This window comes from Mycotypha africana (genome assembly GCF_025528875.1).
Source record: "Mycotypha africana strain NRRL 2978 chromosome Unknown BDF20scaffold_10, whole genome shotgun sequence".
Classification (NCBI taxonomy): Eukaryota; Fungi; Mucoromycota; class Mucoromycetes; order Mucorales; family Mycotyphaceae; genus Mycotypha; species Mycotypha africana.
The window spans coordinates 518884-541049 of NW_026515734.1; the positions used below are offsets into that span (position 1 = coordinate 518884).

General features: G+C 38.1%; 11 protein-coding genes across 11 annotated transcripts; 8 read left to right on the top strand and 3 right to left on the bottom strand.

Annotated features, from left to right (window-relative positions):
• Positions 1–950: 950 nt before the first annotated feature.
• Positions 951–2765, top strand: BDF20DRAFT_104024 (uncharacterized protein). The gene is made up of 2 exons (XM_053074688.1): positions 951–2605; positions 2701–2765. The coding sequence occupies exon 1, from the start codon at positions 1121–1123 to the stop codon at positions 2579–2581; it is 1461 nt and encodes a 486-aa protein (XP_052932783.1). The 5' UTR covers positions 951–1120; the 3' UTR covers positions 2582–2605; positions 2701–2765.
• Positions 2766–2854: 89 nt separating this feature from the next.
• On the top strand, positions 2855–3604 carry BDF20DRAFT_826052 (uncharacterized protein; the record flags this gene model as incomplete). The annotated part of the gene is made up of 1 exon (XM_053078032.1): positions 2855–3604. One exon carries the CDS (start codon positions 2855–2857, stop codon positions 3602–3604), a length of 750 nt encoding a protein of 249 aa, XP_052932784.1.
• Positions 3605–4446: 842 nt separating this feature from the next.
• On the top strand, positions 4447–5810 carry BDF20DRAFT_915970 (uncharacterized protein; the record flags this gene model as incomplete). Its single annotated transcript, XM_053084392.1, has 2 exons — positions 4447–5448; positions 5523–5810. The coding sequence occupies 2 exons, from the start codon at positions 4447–4449 to the stop codon at positions 5808–5810; spliced, it is 1290 nt and encodes a 429-aa protein (XP_052932785.1).
• Positions 5811–7230: 1420 nt separating this feature from the next.
• BDF20DRAFT_889340 (uncharacterized protein) lies at positions 7231–7440 on the top strand (the record flags this gene model as incomplete). The annotated part of the gene is made up of 1 exon (XM_053082127.1): positions 7231–7440. A coding segment is annotated over one exon (156 nt), but the record flags the coding sequence as incomplete, so codon positions are not given.
• On the top strand, positions 7427–7796 carry BDF20DRAFT_889341 (uncharacterized protein; the record flags this gene model as incomplete). The annotated part of the gene is made up of 2 exons (XM_053082128.1): positions 7427–7507; positions 7580–7796. Coding segments are annotated over exons 1-2 (174 nt in total), but the record flags the coding sequence as incomplete, so codon positions are not given.
• A 166-nt stretch (positions 7797–7962) lies between these two features.
• On the top strand, positions 7963–8731 carry BDF20DRAFT_806576 (uncharacterized protein; the record flags this gene model as incomplete). Its single annotated transcript, XM_053076528.1, has 2 exons — positions 7963–8412; positions 8480–8731. Coding segments are annotated over 2 exons (702 nt in total), but the record flags the coding sequence as incomplete, so codon positions are not given.
• A 241-nt stretch (positions 8732–8972) lies between these two features.
• On the top strand, positions 8973–9653 carry BDF20DRAFT_826097 (uncharacterized protein; the record flags this gene model as incomplete). Its single annotated transcript, XM_053078034.1, has 1 exon — positions 8973–9653. One exon carries the CDS (start codon positions 8973–8975, stop codon positions 9651–9653), a length of 681 nt encoding a protein of 226 aa, XP_052932789.1.
• Positions 9654–9747: 94 nt separating this feature from the next.
• BDF20DRAFT_889356 (uncharacterized protein) lies at positions 9748–10055 on the top strand (the record flags this gene model as incomplete). Its single annotated transcript, XM_053082129.1, has 1 exon — positions 9748–10055. A coding segment is annotated over exon 1 (226 nt), but the record flags the coding sequence as incomplete, so codon positions are not given.
• Positions 10056–10929: 874 nt separating this feature from the next.
• Positions 10930–12103, bottom strand: BDF20DRAFT_825871 (uncharacterized protein; the record flags this gene model as incomplete). Its single annotated transcript, XM_053078009.1, has 2 exons — positions 10930–11547; positions 11642–12103. 2 exons carry the CDS (start codon positions 12101–12103, stop codon positions 10930–10932), a joined length of 1080 nt encoding a protein of 359 aa, XP_052932791.1.
• A 360-nt stretch (positions 12104–12463) lies between these two features.
• Positions 12464–14257, bottom strand: BDF20DRAFT_889366 (uncharacterized protein; the record flags this gene model as incomplete). The annotated part of the gene is made up of 7 exons (XM_053082130.1): positions 14235–14257; positions 13982–14152; positions 13792–13898; positions 13598–13726; positions 13442–13532; positions 13202–13363; positions 12464–13135 (listed from the first exon to the last, which is right to left on the bottom strand). Coding segments are annotated over exons 2-7 (781 nt in total), but the record flags the coding sequence as incomplete, so codon positions are not given.
• A 217-nt stretch (positions 14258–14474) lies between these two features.
• BDF20DRAFT_979803 (uncharacterized protein) lies at positions 14475–22166 on the bottom strand. Its single transcript, XM_053085111.1, has 4 exons — positions 22153–22166; positions 20950–22044; positions 14718–20870; positions 14475–14656 (listed from the first exon to the last, which is right to left on the bottom strand). The coding sequence occupies exons 2-4, from the start codon at positions 22019–22021 to the stop codon at positions 14550–14552; spliced, it is 7332 nt and encodes a 2443-aa protein (XP_052932793.1). The 5' UTR covers positions 22022–22044; positions 22153–22166; the 3' UTR covers positions 14475–14549.

Below are 22166 nucleotides of genomic sequence, written 5' to 3' on the forward strand. Positions count from 1 at the left end.
AACCAATGCAAATGTTAATTCACTTTAGTGTTTGAAAATACGATACGTTTAAACAAAAGACTTTATTACATAATATTAATTTTTTAAAGCCCAATGGACACGAGATATTAAACTTTCTCTAAATTGCCCGGGGCAGCTCCAAAGGCTGGGTAGAATCTAAAAACCCCTTAGGGCTCAAGGGTTGGCGGAGGGGAAGAGGGTAACCTTTAGTACATTACAAATCAATCCGCTCTAGGATGGACGAGTACTTATCCACTTAAAGGGAAGACCTATTCTTTTACGGAAACCTCTGATTCACTGAGTATTTTTTGACCATAATAAATCAGTGTCAGCTATAGATCCTGATATAATCATTTCGTAGACACCAAACAGTACAAGTTTTTATAAATAGCAGTAATCTTAATTTTCTTTTCTTTTTCTTTAGTTTACTTTTAAAAGAGAAATAAAGACGGTGGTCTAATTTCGTTAAGCTTTCGTGTTTTCTTTTGTGTCATTCTTTACCTTTTATCTCATAGTTAAAACTAGCGAATACCACAGCTGCCTTGAATTAGAGTCTGTTTACAACAGTTTGGGAAATTTGTATGATACTGATCTTTCGTTGATATAAAAATTTTCCCAAAAACAATTTCGCTAGCTTGAGTGCCCTTCAAGAGTCCAAGAGTCCCAAGAGTCCAGAGTCCAAGAGTTCAAGAGTCCAAGAGTCCAAGAATCGGGCTTTCTGATTGGCTATGGGCTCTTCAATTTACTTTTGTGGTGGACTCTTGTGTGGTATTTCCATACCTCCTATAATATATAAAGACGAATTAGACACACTTTCAAGCATTTGACTCGTTATTATGATCATAGAATCATAATAACACTTGTACACGTCATCTTGTATTTCTGAAGATGCGCATATAAAATGCTGCATTATTACTGGCTGAGAAATTAAGGAACGAGGACTTTTTTTATTTTTTCTTTTTTAAATACAAACATTCAGTTTGCTGTGAACGCTCCCCTCTCTGATTTTCAGTGTATAATAAAAGGACTAAAGGAGACTCATTTCACCTTACAGTTTATATCAAAGTTATAAGTCGCGTTCACTAAACATAAAACAACTACAAATATCACATTTTTTTAAATGAAGTCTATTCAATCCAAAGTTCAAAACAACTCTGCCGATGTCAACGTTGAAATCAACATTGTCATCAGCAACCCCGGTAATGACCAACTTGGAGATTACCAACACATCGCTTCTCCTGGCGATTTGATTCGCTCGACCTCCAGCATTCAACTCGAAAAGCTATCAATTACAGATAGCGAAACTAAAAAAAGTCGGATAGTTCCAGAAGAGATGGATATCGATGACGATTCCATTTCCGTTACTTCCGCATTTGAAGAAGAGCAATCTCAGAAGATAGTTCAAGTACAAGGCGATATAGCCAAGTACGAGTTTGAACTGAGAGCTCTCGACAATAAGGCCAACCTTTTGATGGAGCTTCCACAGAGCACCGAGGATGAAGTAAAGCAATTCGCTTTCCAACTCGATGTTTTGGAGAAAAAGCAAGCTTTCTATAATAGGAAGTTTGTTGAAGCTCATGAACGTCTTAAGTGTTACAGGGAAGAAGCAAAATCCTTTAGTAGTCCTTCTGGTAAACAGGATGGACGCGCAATTAAGCCTAAAGACCTTCCAATCTTTGAAGTTAAGCCTTCAAATTATAAGGATTTCGACAATGAACTTAATCCCAACTCAATCAATGCCACCAACGATAACTATTCGTTAGAAACGTTCATTTTGAAATTTGAACGTGTTTACAAAGACAACAAAGTCAATGTGAACAAACACTGGCGCTACAACCTTGAATCCTGTCTCGAGAAGACTAAGATCGGGCGCGAATTCTACACCAGTAACATTCGAAACAAAAAATTGTCTTGGAAAGAAGTTAAACAACTGCTGAAAAACCGATTCGATATTGCTTCAAAGTGTAAAACTTTTCAATGCAATACCATGTTGCTAAACCTCAAGCAAGGGCCCAACCAATCTGTTGTTGAATATTTAGATAGATTTCAGCATCATGTTGTCGCCGCTAAGGTTAAAGTGGAAGATAATTTCCTTTTATCTACCCTCTTTATTAATTCTTTGCATCATGAGGATTTCAAACAAAGGGTTTTAGATACACTTAAAGACCATTACAAGCTTTCTCTTCCTGCTGGTTCGACTTTGTCAAGCAAATACGCAGATATTTCTGACGAGGACTACGTTCCTAGCAATTTCAGTGAATTGCATAGCATTCTTTGTAAAGCTATGTTTTCTTTGGAAAAGAGTCATGCTGAAATTGTCAAGAAAGATGACCAAAAAGACTCTTCTAACAAAAAGAGAAAATTGGATGACAATAGATCATCCAATCAACAAAACAAAAAGCCTTACAAGGGCAACAACAGCAACAACAATAACTTCAATTACAAAAAATTGAAGGATATTAGAAACAAAACCGGTTCTTTGAATAAGGACGAAATCCAGTTCCTTAGAGACAATGGTTTTTGCACCTTCTGCCGCGTGGTCAAATATTCTGTCGAGCATGGCAAGACCTGTTCTGAATGAAAAAGAATTTTAGAGGCCAAGAAGGTAAAGCCAATTGTTGCTGCAGTTAAAATCACACCTGATACTGCTGATAATGATGTTCATTTTTCTGATGCTAAATCCAAACTTTTTCATCTTAGTAAAAATGAAGAACAAGATTTTTCTGCTACTAATGATGGAAATATAGTTGAAGATGACTCATCTGATGATGAATATAATAAAGTTTTATTAGAATATGACAACCACTTGATCAATGACCAACCATCTGATGATAAACAACTTTATGGGGGATCAATGTGTACCTCGATTCCTCCCGAAGACACAAAATACAAAAACATATACCCCACAATAATAACGGATGCGGATGGGACGAAACTTGTAATTGGAACGAAAACGTTTAATGCATTAATCACTTCAAGTCTGCGTTTAGATGCATCTTTCAACCCAGAAGTCGGACCAAGCGTCAGGTTCTTTGACTTGAACGACAGTTCCAAAGCAAAAACTACCACCATCTTCGTCAAGGAATCGGCTTGGAAAGAAGCAGCTGAAATTGCTCAAAACAACAATGCAACGTCCATTGGTTCCTATGATTTTATCTACCAAATACGCCAATTGCGAACTCGCTTTCACCAGCAATCAACCTACTTTCTTTGTCGAGCAAGCAACGAGGCAGTAGATAATTTGGCAGCTAGGCCATATACCATCTATACTCTTGCAGATTGGGATAATGGCAATGACAATGCGGATTACCGTACTGCATCCAAGCTCTTCCAAACAATCGCAATCAATGTAATAGGTGGGAACCCTCGTTTAGAAAAAGACACTATATCCTCATTATGCAGCGAATTGAAGGTAGAGGGAACTGCTGTACACCATGTTTTTCAATTGATTTCTACTCAATTCTCTGATACAGCCTTCATTACCGTCATCGGCAACAAATCTTTAAACCACGAACTCCAAAAACTGGCTAATCTTTTAGCACCTGCGATTACTAGGGCAAATCAATCAGTCAAACAAGCCGTCCTTCAGGCTTACACTCGTTAAAACTGCCACCAGATCGCATACTGTCATGAACGTCATCACTAATGACACCAAGATTACTATTGACAGTTTCAGGCACAAAAAAAAGTATACCATTATTCCTTAAAGTATACCATTATTCCTTGTCTCTTTGATTCCCTTAGCTTGATCATTGAAATAACAGAATAAAAAAAACTGCAAGCTTTGTTAAAACTCCAAAATAGAACATTGTTCCAAGAGTATACTGCCTTCGTCAACAATATCATACATGGTTTTCGGTCTGCCATACTCATTGACAACAGTGCCATTACCCTCTTCATATATACTGAATACTGAAATTGTATTTTTCTTTGCATAGTTGTTATATAAGAAGAAAGCCTAGCACCAAGAAACACTTTATTCACTGTGGTACCCACCTTACTCTGTGATCGGCATGTACCAAACGTTTTTACATGGAAGACATTTATAAAAGGATGTGACCAATTGAAGTTCTGAAAAGAGACCAAAGATTTTGAGAAAAGTGACGTTTACACCGTCTACACCGCTTACACCGTCTACACCGTTTACACAGGATACACCCCAATTGAAGCTCAAAAAAAATGGCCAATTGAATTTTAAAAAATGCCCAAGTTTTTCCAAAAAGTGACCAATTGACGGCGGAGATACAATATGCATTAAAATCGAAGCATATCTCTATTTTACGAAACAATAGGTGCTCATCAGTACAAAATCAAGACGTTTCTGAAGCGGAAGCGAGTAATGTGATAAATGCTCTCAGAGCCACGCTTTATTTTTATAAATATAATAACCAATAAAATCCCTTTCTTCCTTATATCTTTCAAAGCCGCGCATCGTGGAACAAAACTATGAGTGATATCCCAAATGATGAAATCAACAACCAGGAACGAGAAACAATCCCCCTCTTCACAAGGGAAGACGTTGCTAAGATTCTCGAAGAATTTGAAAAACAAAAAGATGAACAAAGAGAAATCAGTTACAGAGGAAAGGACCTCCCAGAAAAAATCAGAGAGATTTTGGACGAGACACCAACCTCTGATCTCAAAGACGATATCAAACGTTTTAAGAAACGCATCCCCAAGTATAATCACAACGAATGGACCAGTACTCCACAAATCAACAGGGAGTTCACCAACGACCTCAAGAGGTGGAAAGTCGACTCCCACCAAGTCGTCACAGCTACTAGTAGGCATGCAGATGAAGCACGAGTCCAAGCAAGAACAGCGACGGAGATCTATGAACTTTTGGAATCTATCCAAGAGAAATGTATCTTTGCTGACGAAGGAACAAAGCAAACCTTCATGGATGCTATGTCCCAAGCAGAACGTGCAGCAGTCTTTGGATCTTCCCATGCAAGAGACTTGGATAACGAAGCAAAAGAGCTTAGTGCCAAGGCACTTAGACTACCTGCAAGTCTTAGACATTTTGAACAAGAAGAGGATGCTAGAAAACCTCACCAACTTCAAACATGGAATACTGATTTACTCGTCAACTACATAAGGAAACATTGGCTTCACAACAACTCTCTACCAATCGAGACACTCCAACAGAAAACTATTGCATTGTTATGTCCGGCAACTATGGCACGACCAAGATCGGATATGGGCCGATTACAACATAGGGATGTAAGGTTTCAGTATGGGGATGTTCAGCAATTGGAAAGTGTCACTTTACACTTCCGCGAAGCCAAAGAAACGCAAGTAAAGTCGGTTACCTTGGGTATTATCCAAGACAAATCTAAATGCCCGGTAGGCACGCTACAGGACTTTATGACGAAGACGAAGACCTTACGGGAAAATCTACCAGAAGAACATACCTTGTTCTTGGCGTATATCACCGATAATACAAAGGTTACATCTATTAGGCCATCCACTTTAGCTGCATGGATAAAAGAATTATGAGAAAAGCAGGCGTTGATCCCCAGTTCAAAGCACATTCTATTCGATCTGCCGCGAGTACCAAGACAGTAGAAAAAGGAAATGTCATTCAAGATATCAAGATACATGCAAACTGGAGTTTAAACACCAACACTTTTGAAAAATTCTATTACAAACCAACAGCCGCTGCTTCTACCAGTGCACAGATCACCAATTCAATTTTTTCTACGGAAAACCTTATCATATTAGGAGCTGAAGCGGAGGAAACTGAGATTATTGTAGGTACGATCAATAATTTAAGACACGTTCGTAATATGGAAAAATTGCCTGTATGACCTGACTTAGTGTTTGCACCGAAGTAGCTATTTTAAATAGTCAAGAATGTATATAATCGTCTTATCCACATTTGATAACGTTGTTCGAAATATGTATATTTGTCTCTGTTGAGCGTGTATGTGTTATGTAGATCTTGTGTAATTTGTGCAGTAAATAACAACAAAAATTTTTACCGTGGATTATTGCGGCATGGTATGTAATCAAGAAAGAATCATTAACAACAACATTTGTCAAAAATTTCAAGGTAATTTTGAAGGTTCGTCATTTTATAGAGCTGTCCACCAGCCATTAACCATTCGACACTAAAATTACTGCGCTTGATAAATATGAAATTGTAAAAACGTTCTCGAATCGGGTCTCGTAAAGTATGCAATCTAACAGAAATAGCGTGTAGTGCTAGCTACGATCGTTTGCTCTTTAGTGAATAACAATATGTCATTAATATTTACTCCACAACACGAGTAAGTATAGGATGTACTTGAAGTAATCCAAGCAAAAAAATAAAATAAAAAATAAATAAATAAGATACTGATTCTTCCAGAACATTAGGCTTTCTTATCAAACAAAACATCGGATTGCACTTATGAGCCAGTAGCTGAACTCTGAGATACCATGTGAAGAAGTATAACATTCTTTTCCAAATTTTTTGTTCATTCGCCAGTACAGGTTGAAACTTAATTAGCAAGAAGAACACCTATTATCAAAGTCTGGTATGTTTGACCTTTTCTAAAAGTCCGTCAGAGCGAACGGTGAAATGAATTTTACTTTTTCGGTCGTTTAAAGCGTCTAAACGCACACCTTTTTTTTTATTATAAAATCATACAACACTGTGAGTCGTTTGTGGGTCAATAAGGATTCACAATTACGGCTTATAGGTAATCATCACGTTCTCATTTCGCTAATCATAATAAAAGACATTGTTTAAAGGATTCACAATTAAGGCTTGTAGCAATTGCGTCCAGAGAGACATTAGCTTGACTTCTCGTGTATTGAACGATCAAAACTCTCCAATATTCAAATTCAGTCAAATTCTTTAATCCCCGTATCAACGGCCAATACAGTATTTTACCTTATATTTTAGACGATTTACAATTTTTAATGGACAATATACATTTTAATTTTAGATTTAGTAAAAAATATTTTTAGAAAAGTCCATAGTATTTGGATATTTGGATGCTCAATTATTCAGTGATATTCAAGCAGCATTAAGGATGACATACAATCGAACCCTAGAAATTAGTCTCTATCAGTAAGAAAGTCGCCAATAATGGTTTTATTGATGTTATCTTGCAATAGGACAAACTACAAAAAGCTTGACAACTTTTTTACTAAATGACGATGTGTTCCGAGACCAACAAGATATTCGTTGGTGCCTTTTTTGGACAAGAATTCCAAAAAAAGTTAACTTTGAATTGATTGACATCAAACCATTGATAGAGGGCTGATGGTCATAGTATAACAGATACCATAGCGGAATGGGATGGTTATATTAACTGTTGTCAATGTTTTTGTATGCGTTCATGGGTGACTTTCAAAGATAAGCACTATAAAATATATTGCTCTCTTAGAGTCAAATGTTGTCTCTTTCACTTTTATTTCACGTTTTTAAGATACATACTATGACCCATGTTCAAAACAATAATTTATGAAAAGAAAAAGCAAATTTTTGAAAAGAAAAAATCAAGTGCTGTTAATGGTAACTTGCCTTTTGAAAGCCTATATACCTGATCATATATATACGTAGAGATTAATCATCGTGTACTGTTAGATGTAACGTGTATTGATTGCGGTAAAGGGGGTCATTACACCCAACAATACTTTAAATGTCAATTGTATGAGACAGAAACTGCAGATCAAGGTAAGCACCTCATGTGGCTTCAAAAGTTGGTAAATTCATCGTTAGTAAGCGACCTCATTGTACCTATAGTTGGTTCGATAGGCAGAAAACGCAAACAGAACTTTGAAATCAAGAAGGAAAAGAAGAAAGCAAGGAAAGAGAATAATGAAGAACCGGATAAAGACAATACCTGTTGTACCAAATGCAAGCAACCAGGACATAAATCGGTGCGTTCTCCTCTGTGTCCTCAACATGTATTATCAAAGGCAGAGGTCTTTCAACATCATTTGGGAAGTAATTACAAGGCGTTTACAAGAAGGTTGCCTCTTGATAACTGCGTTTTTGGTGACTATCGCAACACATTCAAGTCAAAAGCTGTTGAAGCTTGTTCTGTTATTCGCAACTTGGTTCTTAGAGCGAAGCTCTTTGTGAATTATTACGTCTTGGAAAATGCAGCTCTTGCTGAGCCAAAGTGTATTAAATGTATCTTTACACAAAATTTCTGGTACTCTATGATACAGCTAGTGAATGGACAAAGACCAACAAATAGTAGGCTGATATCACAACAATTACTGAGCTCGTTTGATTCTTTTAAAACGACTTACCCTAAGATTGTCTTCCCTGTCAAGCTCTTTCCTGGACTTAGTCAAGCCATTACAGAAGCATGCACCGAAATTGCTACTTCCTATACGAACAGTATAGTGGAAAATTTTGAGGAGAAACTTCTCTATTTTTTGATATATAAAATACAAACGGCATTTGTGGTAAGTTGCAACTCAATATTACTTGGGGTCTTACATGAATTTTAAAAAAAGCTCTCATCTTGCGTAGTGTATGCCTTGGAAGCTTGTCAAAAAGGTCACAAGTGATTTCTGCTATCAAGAGATATGCCAAGGAAAACCTAAATGGCCAACTGATGACTACCTTACCAAAGATATAAAAGCAAAGATCCAAACCTTTTGTGAACCTTGGAAGAAGAAGCTGGGGAAGAAAGTGAACATGAAGACATTATCTGCTGATCCTGGGTCTTTCGTACCCTTTTTGTTATCTTTGAACGCAGAATTTGAGAGCGAACACGATGATCATAAACCATTTGACGTACGACGACGTCCTCTTCCAAAATTGCTATCCTTACTGCCAAAGGTTTCCGTTCAATGGAGGTTCATTACCTTGAGCGTGAACGCTCTGTCTTCTTTTGTGAAACGTTCTTTACCCCGCAATTACCAAAGCCAATTAGAGCTGTTTTTCCATGTCTTTGATTTCAAGAAACTCAGGTACAAAAGGTAAGCATACAGTTAATACGGTATGCAGTCGAGTATAATGTATGAGGTTTAACTTCTTGGGCACATGTAGTATCTCTGAACTTACACCGAATGGTGATAACAAAGAGCTCTTTGGTAATATTGTCAGAACGGATGGGTTTTCAGTTGACTTTCTTTTTTATAAAAGACAACAATCTGGCCATGGTGCCTCGTTCCAAAAATTTGACCTCACTCTTGATGATTTCTCTCTGGATGAAGTTGACAATACTTATTTACCTATTACCCTGGATCCCGGAAGAAAGTCTGTTTTTACTGCTGCTATTGGCCTTGAATATAACAGACAAGTGCGAAGATGCACTACATCCGAATACTATCATATGGCAGGGTCAACGAAATATTGTAAGAAATTGAACAGTATAAAAGCTGTTACAGGAATAGATCTAGTAGAAAGTCAAATCCCCTCGTCAAAGACCTCTCGTCTAGGAGTATATGAGGCGTTCACCAGTTATATGCTCAATAACTTAGACGCTCTCTTTAGTTTTTATGGACATGAAACAGCAAAGGACCGGTTTACGTTGTACCAAGGAAGGCAAAGAGCACCCGAAACTATGGCCAACATGTTGACTCATGGAACGGCCAAGTACAATCGCAAAAAGAGAAGCAAGGCAAGGAAGAGGAAAAAACAGCAGAAGAAGAAGAAGAAGAAAGGAAAGAATGTTGACAAACAGCCGCCAATCAAGTGAGTATCAATGAATTACATGTTCATCGTTTAGCTTACGCGCTGATTGATAATTTTTAGAAGTGACAAGAAGTGGAAGGCTGATAAGTACTCAGGATTCCCTAGAAGGGTACCATTGATTGTCTTTGGTGCTGGAATGTTTGGAAAAGATGTAGTAAAATTGAAAGGGCAAAGATGTGGTGTTGTCGGTAAACTTTTTGCAACTCTGAAGAAACGTGAAGCTGAAGGTCAATTGATTGTTGTCACAATCGATGAATTCAAAACCTCTAAAACATGCAGCCTCTGTTTCTATGATGATATGCAAATTGTTAATACCCCTGGATTCAAGGGTACCGGCGTTCTTCATTGCAAGCAATGTCTAAAGCTATGGCAGAGAGACATTAACGCCGCTATCAACATGATGACTATATCCCAAGCAGTTTGGTCTGGAGCGGGAAGACCCGACATTTTCAAGCCAGCGAAGAAGAAGAAATAATCGCCGTAATAAACACGGTTTTCCTTGTATTTCAAGGATTTAGATCATTACAGGTGAGGAATAGTACGGTTTTTTTTTTCTTTTTTTTTTTTTTTGTTTCGCACTGCTAACAAGTTTTTGGAATTTGAATCATTGTTTAAACGGTTTATATTTTGGTCTACAACACAATTGCAACTCATCTAAAATGAAAATATTAATCGTCCAAAAAAAAATGTATTTCATCTAAAATATTAGTTAAAATACTGTAAGTTTAAAAATCTCTGATAAAACGATACATCCTTATATGGCAAAATGTCTGGAGTTTTGAAAATGTAAGGTTAACACATGTGAGTATTGAATATTGGCTCATTAATACATGATATCTCTAAACAATTTTAATACATTCTATAGCCCTATATCTGTGTCTGTACACTGGTTATTGCAGAAGATTATATTTACTAAATTAACCATAAACAAACTCTTCGTATTTGAAACGTGTCGTGCGCTATTAACCATGGAAATAGTCAATTGATTTACTCATTATCATCGTCTTACACACACGCACTTCAAAGGATCTTGATTGCAGATCACCAGTCTTTCTTTAACCCATCTCTTTTTTTCTAAAGAAAAAGAAAGCAGAATCTAAGACTCTTTCCATTCTCAGAAAATGTTGTACCCTTCTTCGCATTAATGGCATATTATTATAATTGAATAGATCGCTGTAAATAGATTATTGTTAATGAGCGCTAAAAAGGTATATTATTTACATAAAACGAACAATTTGATGCATAAGAGACTTTAGATAACTATGTATAGTAGCATTAGTCTATTGTTTGTAATCTTCAGGTAAGAAAGTAGTCTGAACGATGACTTCAGTGACTCTGTAAGGATCAATATTAGAAGCAGGGCGTCGATCTTCAAAGTAGCCCTTGCCTTCTATACCGACATGGCGAGGAATACGAATAGAAGCTCCACGATTAGCTACACCATAACTGAACTGGTCAATACGTCCTGTTTCGTGTCTGCCTGTTAAACGCTGATCATTATCCTCGCCGTAAACCGCAATATGCTCTGAGTGGCGCAAACTGAGTTTTTTAATTGCCCTTTCAATAGCTAGAAGACCACCCTTTTGACGCATTTCCTCAGTAGAGAAATTAGTATGGCAACCAGCGCCGTTCCAGTCACCTTTGATGGGTTTGGGATGAATAGATACAACAATTCCAAAGTCTTCTGACACGCGTTCAAGAATATACCGAGCAATCCATAAATGATCCCCCATATCAATACCTTCACAAGGGCCAACCTGGTATTCAAATTGCCCAGGAGCTACTTCAGCATTGACGCCCGAGATATTGACACCGGCATACAAGCAAGCACGATAGTGTGCCTCAACAATATCACGACCAAAAATTTTACCAGCACCCACAGCACAATAATATTTACCCTACAGCGTAAGTGGAGTTTAACAACAAATATTTTCAAAATTTTAAGCCTATGATATTGTTGATGGTTGCTCTAAATAAATTCTCACAATTTACCTGCGGTTCAGGGAAGCCATGCTTAGGCCAACCGTAAGGCTTGTTGGTTTCGGGATCAAACAGCATATATTCTTGTTCAATACCAAACCATGGTTTAGCATCGGCGTGAAGGTCCATAATCTTTTTACAAGAATGGCGATAATTAGTGGCATGAGGAGTACCATCATTGTTGAAAGTTTCACACAGAACAAGTTTGTTGTTTCCTCCACGAAATGGATCAGCAAAGAGAGAGACAGGTTGGATTAAGACATCAGAGTCATGGCCTTCTGCCTGTCCAGTTGAGGAACCATCGAAATTCCATTCAGGTAACTCGCTGGCGCATTTAGGAACAAAATCAATAGTACGAGTTTTGCTTCTCAAGCCGTTATTTGCATCAATCCATACATACTCGACTTGAACTTTATTGCCTTGATTCAAGGACAGATATTTTTGAAGGAGTTCGGGGTTAGACAATACAGCCATACTTGCTTTATATTTGAGATAAAAAAAAATCAGTATAGCTAAATTTAAGAATAGTGAAAAGTGTAAAATACAAGAAAGAGAAGAAGGATGTAGATTTATATACGACTGTAACTAGAAACATGGTTCACAACAGATTCATATGCATTGTTGAAATTGTTTATTACAATAGTTGATTAGATCCAACGCGAGCTATATTTGGAAGGCAACTTATCATACAAGCCATATTCCTCCTATCTCTACGAATCCTGACCAATCTTATAGCAGCCCTGTGTCCTTTCTCAACGGAATACCAATACCAACAGCTTCTTATATTTAGACTAGGATGGTTATCATTTCTATCATTTTTTCCTTTTTTTGAGCAAGTGTATGATTTCCATCATTTCCTTTCTATTCTCCATCAAACCTCATTTAAAGGATTATTGATAAACAGCTGCCATCATTTCCACATTTTCTGACTGCTAACTGCAAAAAGCTGTGGCAAGGCATTGTGTGACGAAAACTAACGGACAATCTTATCTATCGTTATCTTCAAAGACTTTACTTTAATGGCAAAATTCCAACACCCCTCAACAGAAAAATCATGTGAATGGCATACTATTCATGCCGAATGCATATGTTTCTTTGAAAACAAAGGAGTTCTGAATATTACCGAGGATTTATTCCGTGGAACATGTAGCTATGGAAAAAGGGCGTAATATTCACAATTTTAAATATTTAGTTTCTGATAAGTTTACTTCGCATAATCCTTTTGCATGTTTGCTTTTATACTTCGTAGTGTCTATCAACGGGGATTAATATTCAGACGCTTGAACATAACAAAAATGACAAATATTTGTCGCATAACCTCCTATTCTAGGATATGAGTCCAAAAATCAGGTATCATACAAAAATATAGATCAATAGCAGATCTAAAGCGACGCCTGTACATTCTTGGGGAGACTATAGTGGGGTCTTTTCTTCCACCTCCAAGCATGCCAGATTCTTTGACCCAGCTCTCTAGCTTTTTATCCCATGTGAACGTACGAATGAAATCTATGTAGTAAGGTATTTGATTAGACTCTTCGTCTATCTATATCAAATCATGCTAATTTTTCTTACCGACTATGCCAACAATAATTTCGTCTTTCTCTTCATTAAAACCAACAAGAAGAGAATAATCCATTACATCCAGCGACATAAGAAATTGGGTATCATTGTACAATGAATCCGAAAGATTGCATTTCGTGTCTACGCGCATGTATAACGGGGTTTTACTGATGACTTTAAATTGCAGTTGATAATCAGGAATATTAGTAACAATCACAAGACATGCTATTTCAATATGTATTGAACTCTTACTTTCCACCAAGTTCTCGTCTAGAAAGACCTCTACATCTCTTCCTGTCTTTTCTGCATATCGATTTCTCATTGACCCTTTGAGATCAAATACCTTGAGTTTTGCTGTTAGTTTTAAACAGTAAATTGAAAAATTAAATATGCTTGAAGAAAGATTACCTGCTTCACGGATTTATCATAGAATAGATTTTCCATAACCAAGATATCCATCTTAAGAGATTTGCCTGTAACATTATTATAGAAGCCTATACGGTAAAGGCCAAAAATTTTACACAGTACTGTTGGTATCTAAGCACAACAAATCAGTCAATGTTGATAAATGATCTCAGAATGTACGAGCTTACTTTCCTTACCCCTTTATCAAATACTTCATTAAACATATATAGAAAGTATTTGTTTGCAGAACCCAGGAAGGCATCCATTTCATATTTTGAAATCTGTTTTATAAGGAAACGCTCATCTGCGCGAAGACAATGCCAGATTTTTTCCATAATTATTAGCGTCAACTGGTAGCTTGATTTCAGAATATATAGCATTTCTCACCTTTTGTTTTCAAAAAAATGGATCCTGATTTACCACCAGCCGTATCCCATGGTGTACACCGGGCTAGAGATGATATGAATATCTCATCACAGCCACAGCTTTTGCGAAGCATGTCAAATTGTTCAGCAAAGTATATCTTGCACGAGAAATCAGTTGAGCCACCCTGAAAGACTACAATTCAATAAATTGAGCATGACGAGAGTATTTTTTTTTTTTTTTTTTTTTTTTTTTTTTTTGCAGAATGCACACATACCAAAATGCCATGGTTTCTCTTTTTCGTCAGATTCAGGAAACATTTCAAGGTAAAAGGATTTTCCTTCGGATGGTAGCTCACTTAGTTGCTCTTTTGTTGTATCAAACATATCTAAAGAAGCTGCTTTTGACATACGCATTTCTTGATTTGCACGTAGCTTTCCATTGTAGAAAGCGCTCCCAAGCATGTAAGAAATGATGCTACTTGGTTCATCTTCCCTGACTACTATATTGGAGTCCGGGAATATATGCTCGCCAGAAGTACTAAATTGATAGGTGTTAGCCAATATATTACATACACACTTTACCATTCGACTTACAATGGATACTCCAAAGGTGCAAAGTTAGTGATACTTTTTTCAGCAAGGACGTAGGTAATCGCCCTCATAATTGAATTTCTTCCTGTACTTTGAGTTGACAAATCTAAAGTATAGCAATTTATTACACGCTAATTTTAAAGGGAGGAATTGCTTCAACTGCTTACCTAGAACTGTATTGGAGTTTTGCAATTTGACTGTTGTATCCAATATAGCATCATCTGCTTTGCTTGTTCTAAGCTCATCAGTTTTTCCACCTTTTTCAAGCAATGTTACTCCTGATTCAATGCTAAGGAATGGTAGGGTATTTGTTGTCATTTGTAATTGATGCTCCTTGTGGAATTCTTTAAGCTCATCGATGGTTGGAACGACATCACGCCCTAGCGACTCATCATATTCATCGGTATAAAATAAAGAGAACGTGTTGTGCTTAAAAGGAAGCAAATTTTGATCTTCCTCATCAGAAACCAAGTCTGTCAAGCTATCCTGCTGGCATAACGTTTCTTGCTGCATCAGCATTACAGCCTCATCATCCTCGTCAGATGAATATGAAAGGGAAGATGAAGAGCTCTTATCGTCGTTTTCGTCATCAAAATGATCAATCATCATCATTTTTCTTTTTGAAGAAGCTCTGAATTGGCCTTTTCCATATAGTCTTTGACGCAATGTCTGTGCAGAATTATTTAGTGCTGCATTGGAAAATCTATGTTGGTGATGCATTGCAGTCGGAACAGGTAATTGAGAACTATATTTACTACGCTTGGTTTCATTACTACTATTATTAGTTTTGTTCAACAATGTTGCTGTACGATCGCTTAATTGTGTATTGAGTACAGGAATTCGACCACCAATCCTACAGTTGCTAGTGTTAGTTGATGTAGAAGATGAAGCATAAAACGGACTAGTTGAGGAGTTACTTCCATCGATAATAGCCATTGTTCGCGATCGAGGGCGTGAAATAGTTGGAATTTGTTTTACTTCCTGAGTATTATCTGTGAAAGTTGCAGTTGTTTCTAAATTATTGGAGGAGGAATTCGCTGCTGCAAACGCACTCAGAGGATGTGTAATTCCAACCATTCCTAATCCCCTTTCTCTATTAAAATGCATATTTCCGGTAAATCCGCCCATGAATCCATATCTATAAGCAATTGGGGGCCTATTATTCTGTTGGATAGTTGCATACGGTGAGCCACGGTAAGATTTTAATGGCGGTGGATGAGTTACTGGCTGTACGGTCAGTTGGGTTGAATTATTATATGGTTGAAGCTGGGATCGCTGAAAACCGAATTGGCTAGTCTTATTCGGTGCTAGCGTTTTGTTCGTGTCGGTTTTGTATTGTACTTCTACATTTCCTAACTTACGAGGTGCAGGTGAGCTCCTAGATTTGATAAAGTCTGCTTCGGGCAATATGCCACTGAACTTTTTGTAGGCAGGATGTGAAAATATAGGAAGGGCAGAAGTACGTTTTACGATTACTGATTTGTTCTTGTCGGTCACAACATCAGTATCTTTTTTTTGTACGTCCTCCATAGTATAAAATGCCGTTTGAGAAGTGGAGACTTCTTTTGACGGTACGTTTTGGGCCAGTTTATCCGCTTCGTACGCGTTTTTTTCGCTAGTTGGCTGTTTGTTTTCTTTTTCTTCCTCTGGTAATTTTTGCCCTCTTTTCTTGACTATCGATTTATCTATCATTAATTCCAGAGATAAGCGACGCGCTACGCTTGGATCCAAATCACGAGTTGATTCGTTATCATCAGTTGCTTCCGTCGATGTCAATTTCTGTGAATCGGAAGATTCTTTCAATGCAACCGACTGTTCAGTCGGGTTTGTATCCGATAAGCCCTTACTTAATATAGTGCTATTTTTACAATTACGTTCCTGGCTCTTTTCTTCTCCTTCTTGAAGAAACATTTGATCGAAACGTTTCAATTCATCATGCCATGGGTATGACTCAGTTGGTGACTCTCCAAGCATAGGCTTTTCGCTCAAATCGGTAACAGCGTCCGGTAAATATGCTTCCTGTGCTAGGAGACGGCTTTTCATAACATCAAAGCTCATTGCAGATTCCTGTTCCGTATCCATAGTAACATCTAATAAAGGAAGGTCCAGTGCTTCGATGGCTCGCTTTGTTCTCAAATCCAGATTGGAAACCGCTGGAAGATTATTACGATTATTGTAGAGAGTCTCTGCTGGAAACATTTTCCGTAAGTGATTTGTCGTAAGTCTTTTCAATTCTCTTTCAGGTCTAACAAATCGTCTTGCAAAGTCCACATATTTTAAGTCCCAAGTAACCACGTAATTTTGTAAATCCACCAATACATTATTAATCTGTAAGGTGTCTGTGGCAGCACTTGTCGCGTATTCCATTTGCACCTTTTGTAATAATTGTTTCTTGTTCTTCATTGCTTCTTGTGAAAGGTCTTGCACATATTCTTTACAAAGATCAATCATGTTTGGGTGAACTATGTCATAGGAGATCGCTTTGTTACGTTCAATAATGGAATCAAAAAAGCGAGAAATTTTGGCACGTGTCGATTCAAGTACTGCATCTTTCAAAGCTCTCTGTTGTTTTGAACTAAAGCGAAGGTGAAGTGGAGGAGGATATACTTCAAGGACTTTCACCATTGAGTGCGTAAAGTTGACAGATAAGTTTTGAATCCTGAATGAAATAGTGTGATCACGGTAAAAGCCATGAGGACAACCTTTTTCAGCATTTTCATGTTGCTTTTCTCCATCCTGCTGCTTGTTACCAGAGTATGTATTATCGGAAAGTGGAATAGGCTCTGTTTGGTAAAAAAGTAATTCCAGAAACTTGCCAAAAGAATATCTTTGCAACATATCAGACATGGGATGCCAGGAATGAGATCTATTGCATTTATTACAGTGTGTTGAAATGAATATAGGAATTTTTCGCAAGTATTCATCACGGCTAATATCAATCTTTTCTTCGACGAAGTTATCCTCTGCATTTTCATCTTCCAAATAGAATACTTGCACTTTGACCTGGGCGTTTCCATGAGCATATGTTCGATCATGAAAAATTAACGGGCCTCCGCACATTTTAGAGCTACAAATTGTATAAGCCTCTTTAACAGCGTTTAGAATATACTGACCGAGTGTGCAATCACAGAGTGGGTTATAAAACTCGAAAGGCTCCAGAACAGCTTTCTGGCATGGGATAGTATGGTCATCCATTGGAGTTGTCGTACGACGGACAATAATCTGCTGGTGATAAATGGGAGACATATATTCATGCATTCCACCAATATATTTTTTATACAATAACCAACAGCGGAGATGAAGGTCTTGATAATGTCTGTATTCCAAATCATGCTCCAAATAAGCATCAAAAGATTTGAAGTAGCTAGGCATTTCCATCAGATCAGTCGGTATGGGAGGTATTTGTATTTTGTTCGCAGATTGTTTTTCGTCATCAGCGCTGTCTGTTTGCTGCGTCGAAGCTGTTAGAGCTGTAGTGCCTGCAAGTGATTGGTTTGTTAACTCGTGACCTAAACGCTCACGAATCAATCCTATGAGTTTCTGCTGAGATTCACGTAGTTTAAGCAAAATGTGAGGCACTGGAAGTGATACACCCGGTGAAATGCTCATAGTAGTGCTTTGATATTTTTTCAATACATTATTTACAGCTGTTAAACATATATCATCATCTTCAACAATAATTGTTGAATGCTGGCGCTTATTCAATACTCGCGAGTGCTTTGCCGTAGATATATCTGCTGTGCTTACTGTAATCTGCGATTCAGCAACTGACAATGCAGACACGCTTTGTGTCTCAATCTGAATTGCTGTTTCTGAGGCTGCCCTGTCATAAGCAGCTTCACTAACGGATTGTATACCTAAAGGTTGCTCTCTTTGGATTGTCAAGCTCTGGTCGTTATCAATAGAATTATTTTCTGGTAAATTCGGATCGCTCTGATCGTATTCAGTTTGCACTTCTTGCCGTGCGCAATATTCATCAGGCTGATACCATTGTCGTAGTTCTATAAAAGTAGCTCTCAGCTGCGCCTCTAAATTAATGTTATTGACCACTGTAATCATGAAATTCATAATGAACTTCACTATACTTAGAGTTTTTAAGTCTCCTCCTCGAAGAATGATCGTAGCTCCACGGTCTTTGGGGCACTCGTGAAACATCAGAAAGGTTTTTCGTCTATTGGGCAGATACTCATGCATCACAGTCATTGTTTCAAATGATCCACATTTCGTTGGCAGCATCGTTTTTGCATTCCATAACTCATTTTTATAGTTGAATACGGTGGCGTCAGTGCAGCGGGCAATTGCATCTAACTTTTGCTTCTTTATATTATAAGCAATGACAATCTTCGCCTTGTTTAAACTATCAATAATTGTTCGAGGTACATTAGCAGCCACCAACACAATATGAGGCCGCAGGCTTATGATTTCAGATATAAGCGCATTCATATGATCTCTTTCCCAGGCCAAGAGTCTATCGAATTTCAAATATTCTTGTCGCGGTAAGCCATCAGCCGTTGGTAAGCTCGATCCACTGGAAGTTGCAAACCCATCCAAATCAAAGTTCAATATCAGAATCGAAGGGTTCTTTATTTTTCGCACCATATCTTTATGAGCAACACTTTTCGATAAAACTATGCCACTTAAAGAGAAACAATCGTTTGGTTGACCGCCAGGTATCTTCTTCACTTTTATATAATGGTTCATATTGAATGTATCACGAATGCGTAGTTGAGGCTGAACTTCATCGATTACGTTCAAAAGTAAGCGCAATATAACGTCCCCCCATTCGGCATGAGGTAAGCCTCCTTCAGTCAAAAGGTGCGAAACAATATTGCGCAATAACGAGGTAAAAGAAGGGTCCCACTTCTGATGAGTGATCACCTTATTGAAAGGATGATGGTTTTGATTACTTGAAGGTATTGATGCATGCTGACTCTTCGACTGCTGTCCGAAAGAAGTATATTCTGGAGACGAAATGTTGTTATTGTGCAGCGCATTAATTGTTGCTGGTAGCTGTTGGTACTGCTGGTGAAAAGAGTTCCGGTTCCCTATCGCAACCGCCGTCAAACCGCTTTTGCCACTATTGCTTCCTGTGCTTTCGTAGCCTCCTCCATTACTGCTATCGTCGCTCTGATCTGCTGTCATATTTACTGCCGTAAACGGCGTGTTGCGCATCAGGCTTCGTGTACGCATTCGCATATGTCTCACAGTTGGTACGATAGGGCTTGTATTACTACTGAAAGTAACTGTATTCAATGAACTATTATTATTCATTGTGTAAGAGCTACTGCTAGCTCCATTTTCTGTCCAGCTTAGACGTCTCTTAAGAATAAAACTGGTGGATCTTTCCGGACGTAAAACCCAAGAGGAGCGTTTACTGGTATTATGAAGACTATTGGTGCTCATACTTAATGCTGTCATCGTCGAGGTTACAGCATTAGGGGATAATTCGGTGTTGTCATTGTTATGGTTGCTGATACTATTATTAAAGTCATCAAAGAATAAATTACTGAATAAGCCAGAATTAGGCCTTTCATTATTATTGCTACTATTATGGGTTCCACCTCCGAGAAAACTGAGTAGGTTCCTAGGGTTTTTATCCCATCGTCGTAGATCATCATCCTCACTATTTTCGTATATCTCATTTTGTTGTTGATGCTGCTGCATACGCCCTCCTCCACTTGCCATCGCAGCTCCGTATAAGATACCTTGCATGCTACTACCACTATGGTGCGGTTCATGATGGACCATAGATGGTGAACTGATGGGGTTACCGTTGCTCGGGATGAATGAGCTTCGTCTAAATGGCATAGGTGAGTTAAGCTGTTGCTGCCGTGTTCCTTCCAAGGTTGCTAAACTGGTATCTACTCCCAATGAGTTCATTGTGCTTGTCCGCGATCTAGGAGTGTTAGTCCTTAAAAATGAATTTGTTAGAAGTTTTTTAATCCCTAAATCTGACTCGACGCCTATCATTGCGTTGGAATGTATCATTTGACCGTCTAAAGTCGCAGGGCGTTGTAAGTCAAGGCTTATTCTTGGTCTTTCAACAAATTCCTCAATTTCATCTTCGCTACTTTCATTATCACCACTTCCTGGTATCAGCAATGGCTTTTGCTGGTGTTGCTGATGCTGTTTAGCTTGTTGCAGCGATGACGATAAGCTGGCATCCACGACAACAGTTGAGTAAGAATAACCATCATGAAGTGAAATAGTGTCTTCAGCTCTGTACCCTTCTACAAATTTAATATAACAATCATTGCATACTCTGAGAGGCTGATTTGTTTGGATGCTGTTGCTTAAGCATTTTGAGCAAAATATTCTACCTAATGCATGGAGTTGGTTTGCCGTCAATACTGCAACACGACGATGAATCCATCAGACAAAAAATGGTTGCTTGCTTACCGCATGTTCGGCAATGATGTCTGCGTCTAAACAAATTGAAAGGCAGTCTACAGTCATTGCATTCTTTGCACTGTTCATCCGGCATCCAAAATTCCTTATTTGTATTGTCAAATGATTTTCTACCTCCTCGCAGTCTGTTCAATAGTCGATTTAAAGAGTTAGTATTTGACACAGAGAAAGTTGTCATTATGGATTGGTTATCGCTATCTATAGAAGTCGTTTTTCTTAAAGGTACCATTAACGATATGGTATTTGCCGGAGTGTTTACAGTTGCTGTATGCGCTGCTGGTATACTATTTTTTGGATGCTGTTGTTTTCGAGAATTTGCCGGCAAAGGCTTCTCTTTAATGCTGCCAACATTATTGCTTTGATAAGTGTTGCTTGTAATACCTTGGCTGAATGAAATTTTTGATTGCTGTAGTTTCTGCTCCTCCTGAGTTTCATTTGATACAGCAGTGGCATTGTGTGTACTTGTTGCTGGAGTAGCGGACAATGTTAGGGTTGTAGTCGTTTTATTATTGCTTTCAAGCGATTGAGATGTCTCTTCAGCAGAACTTTTGGCAGCAGTAGTAACAGCAGATGCTGCTCGCGTTTTATTCTCCTGTAGGCCTCTGTCTCTGTTGGGAGCTGATTTGACGTTGTCAGACGAAGTTGTTCTTGGTGTCATCATGGAAGTTGCCACCGTTTCATCCGTTGTCGTAACAAGCGCTACATCAGTTGTTGCAAGCGGCGTCGATAATGGTGCTTGCTCAGCTGTACTTGATGTTCGCTGTTGTTGCAGTAGAGAAGAGGTAGCCACTTTTTCTGAAGCAATACTGCTGGATGCTGCTGTTGTTGCTACTACACCGCTTTCATTTGAAACAGCCATTGACAAACTCAGCATAGAGGATGTTGGTGAGGATACACGTTGATGGTGAAGTTGCTGGTTGCTATTTGCACCAGAAGGTCCTGAAACAGCAGTTTTGAATTTTGAGAATATTTTTGATATCAATCCTTCATCATCGCCTTCAACGATGAGATTGAATGATGTCAGTGTAGTTAAATCCTCATCTTTATTACCGAAATATTCCATCTACAGATCCTGAACTAGATCAACTATCAGACAAAGAGAAGAACAAAAGACTTCAATTTCATGCGATCATGAAGGGCAAAAGTGTAGTTGTGATACCATTGGATCACGTGCGATAATTCCTTTCATTCTACCTCCACACAAACCT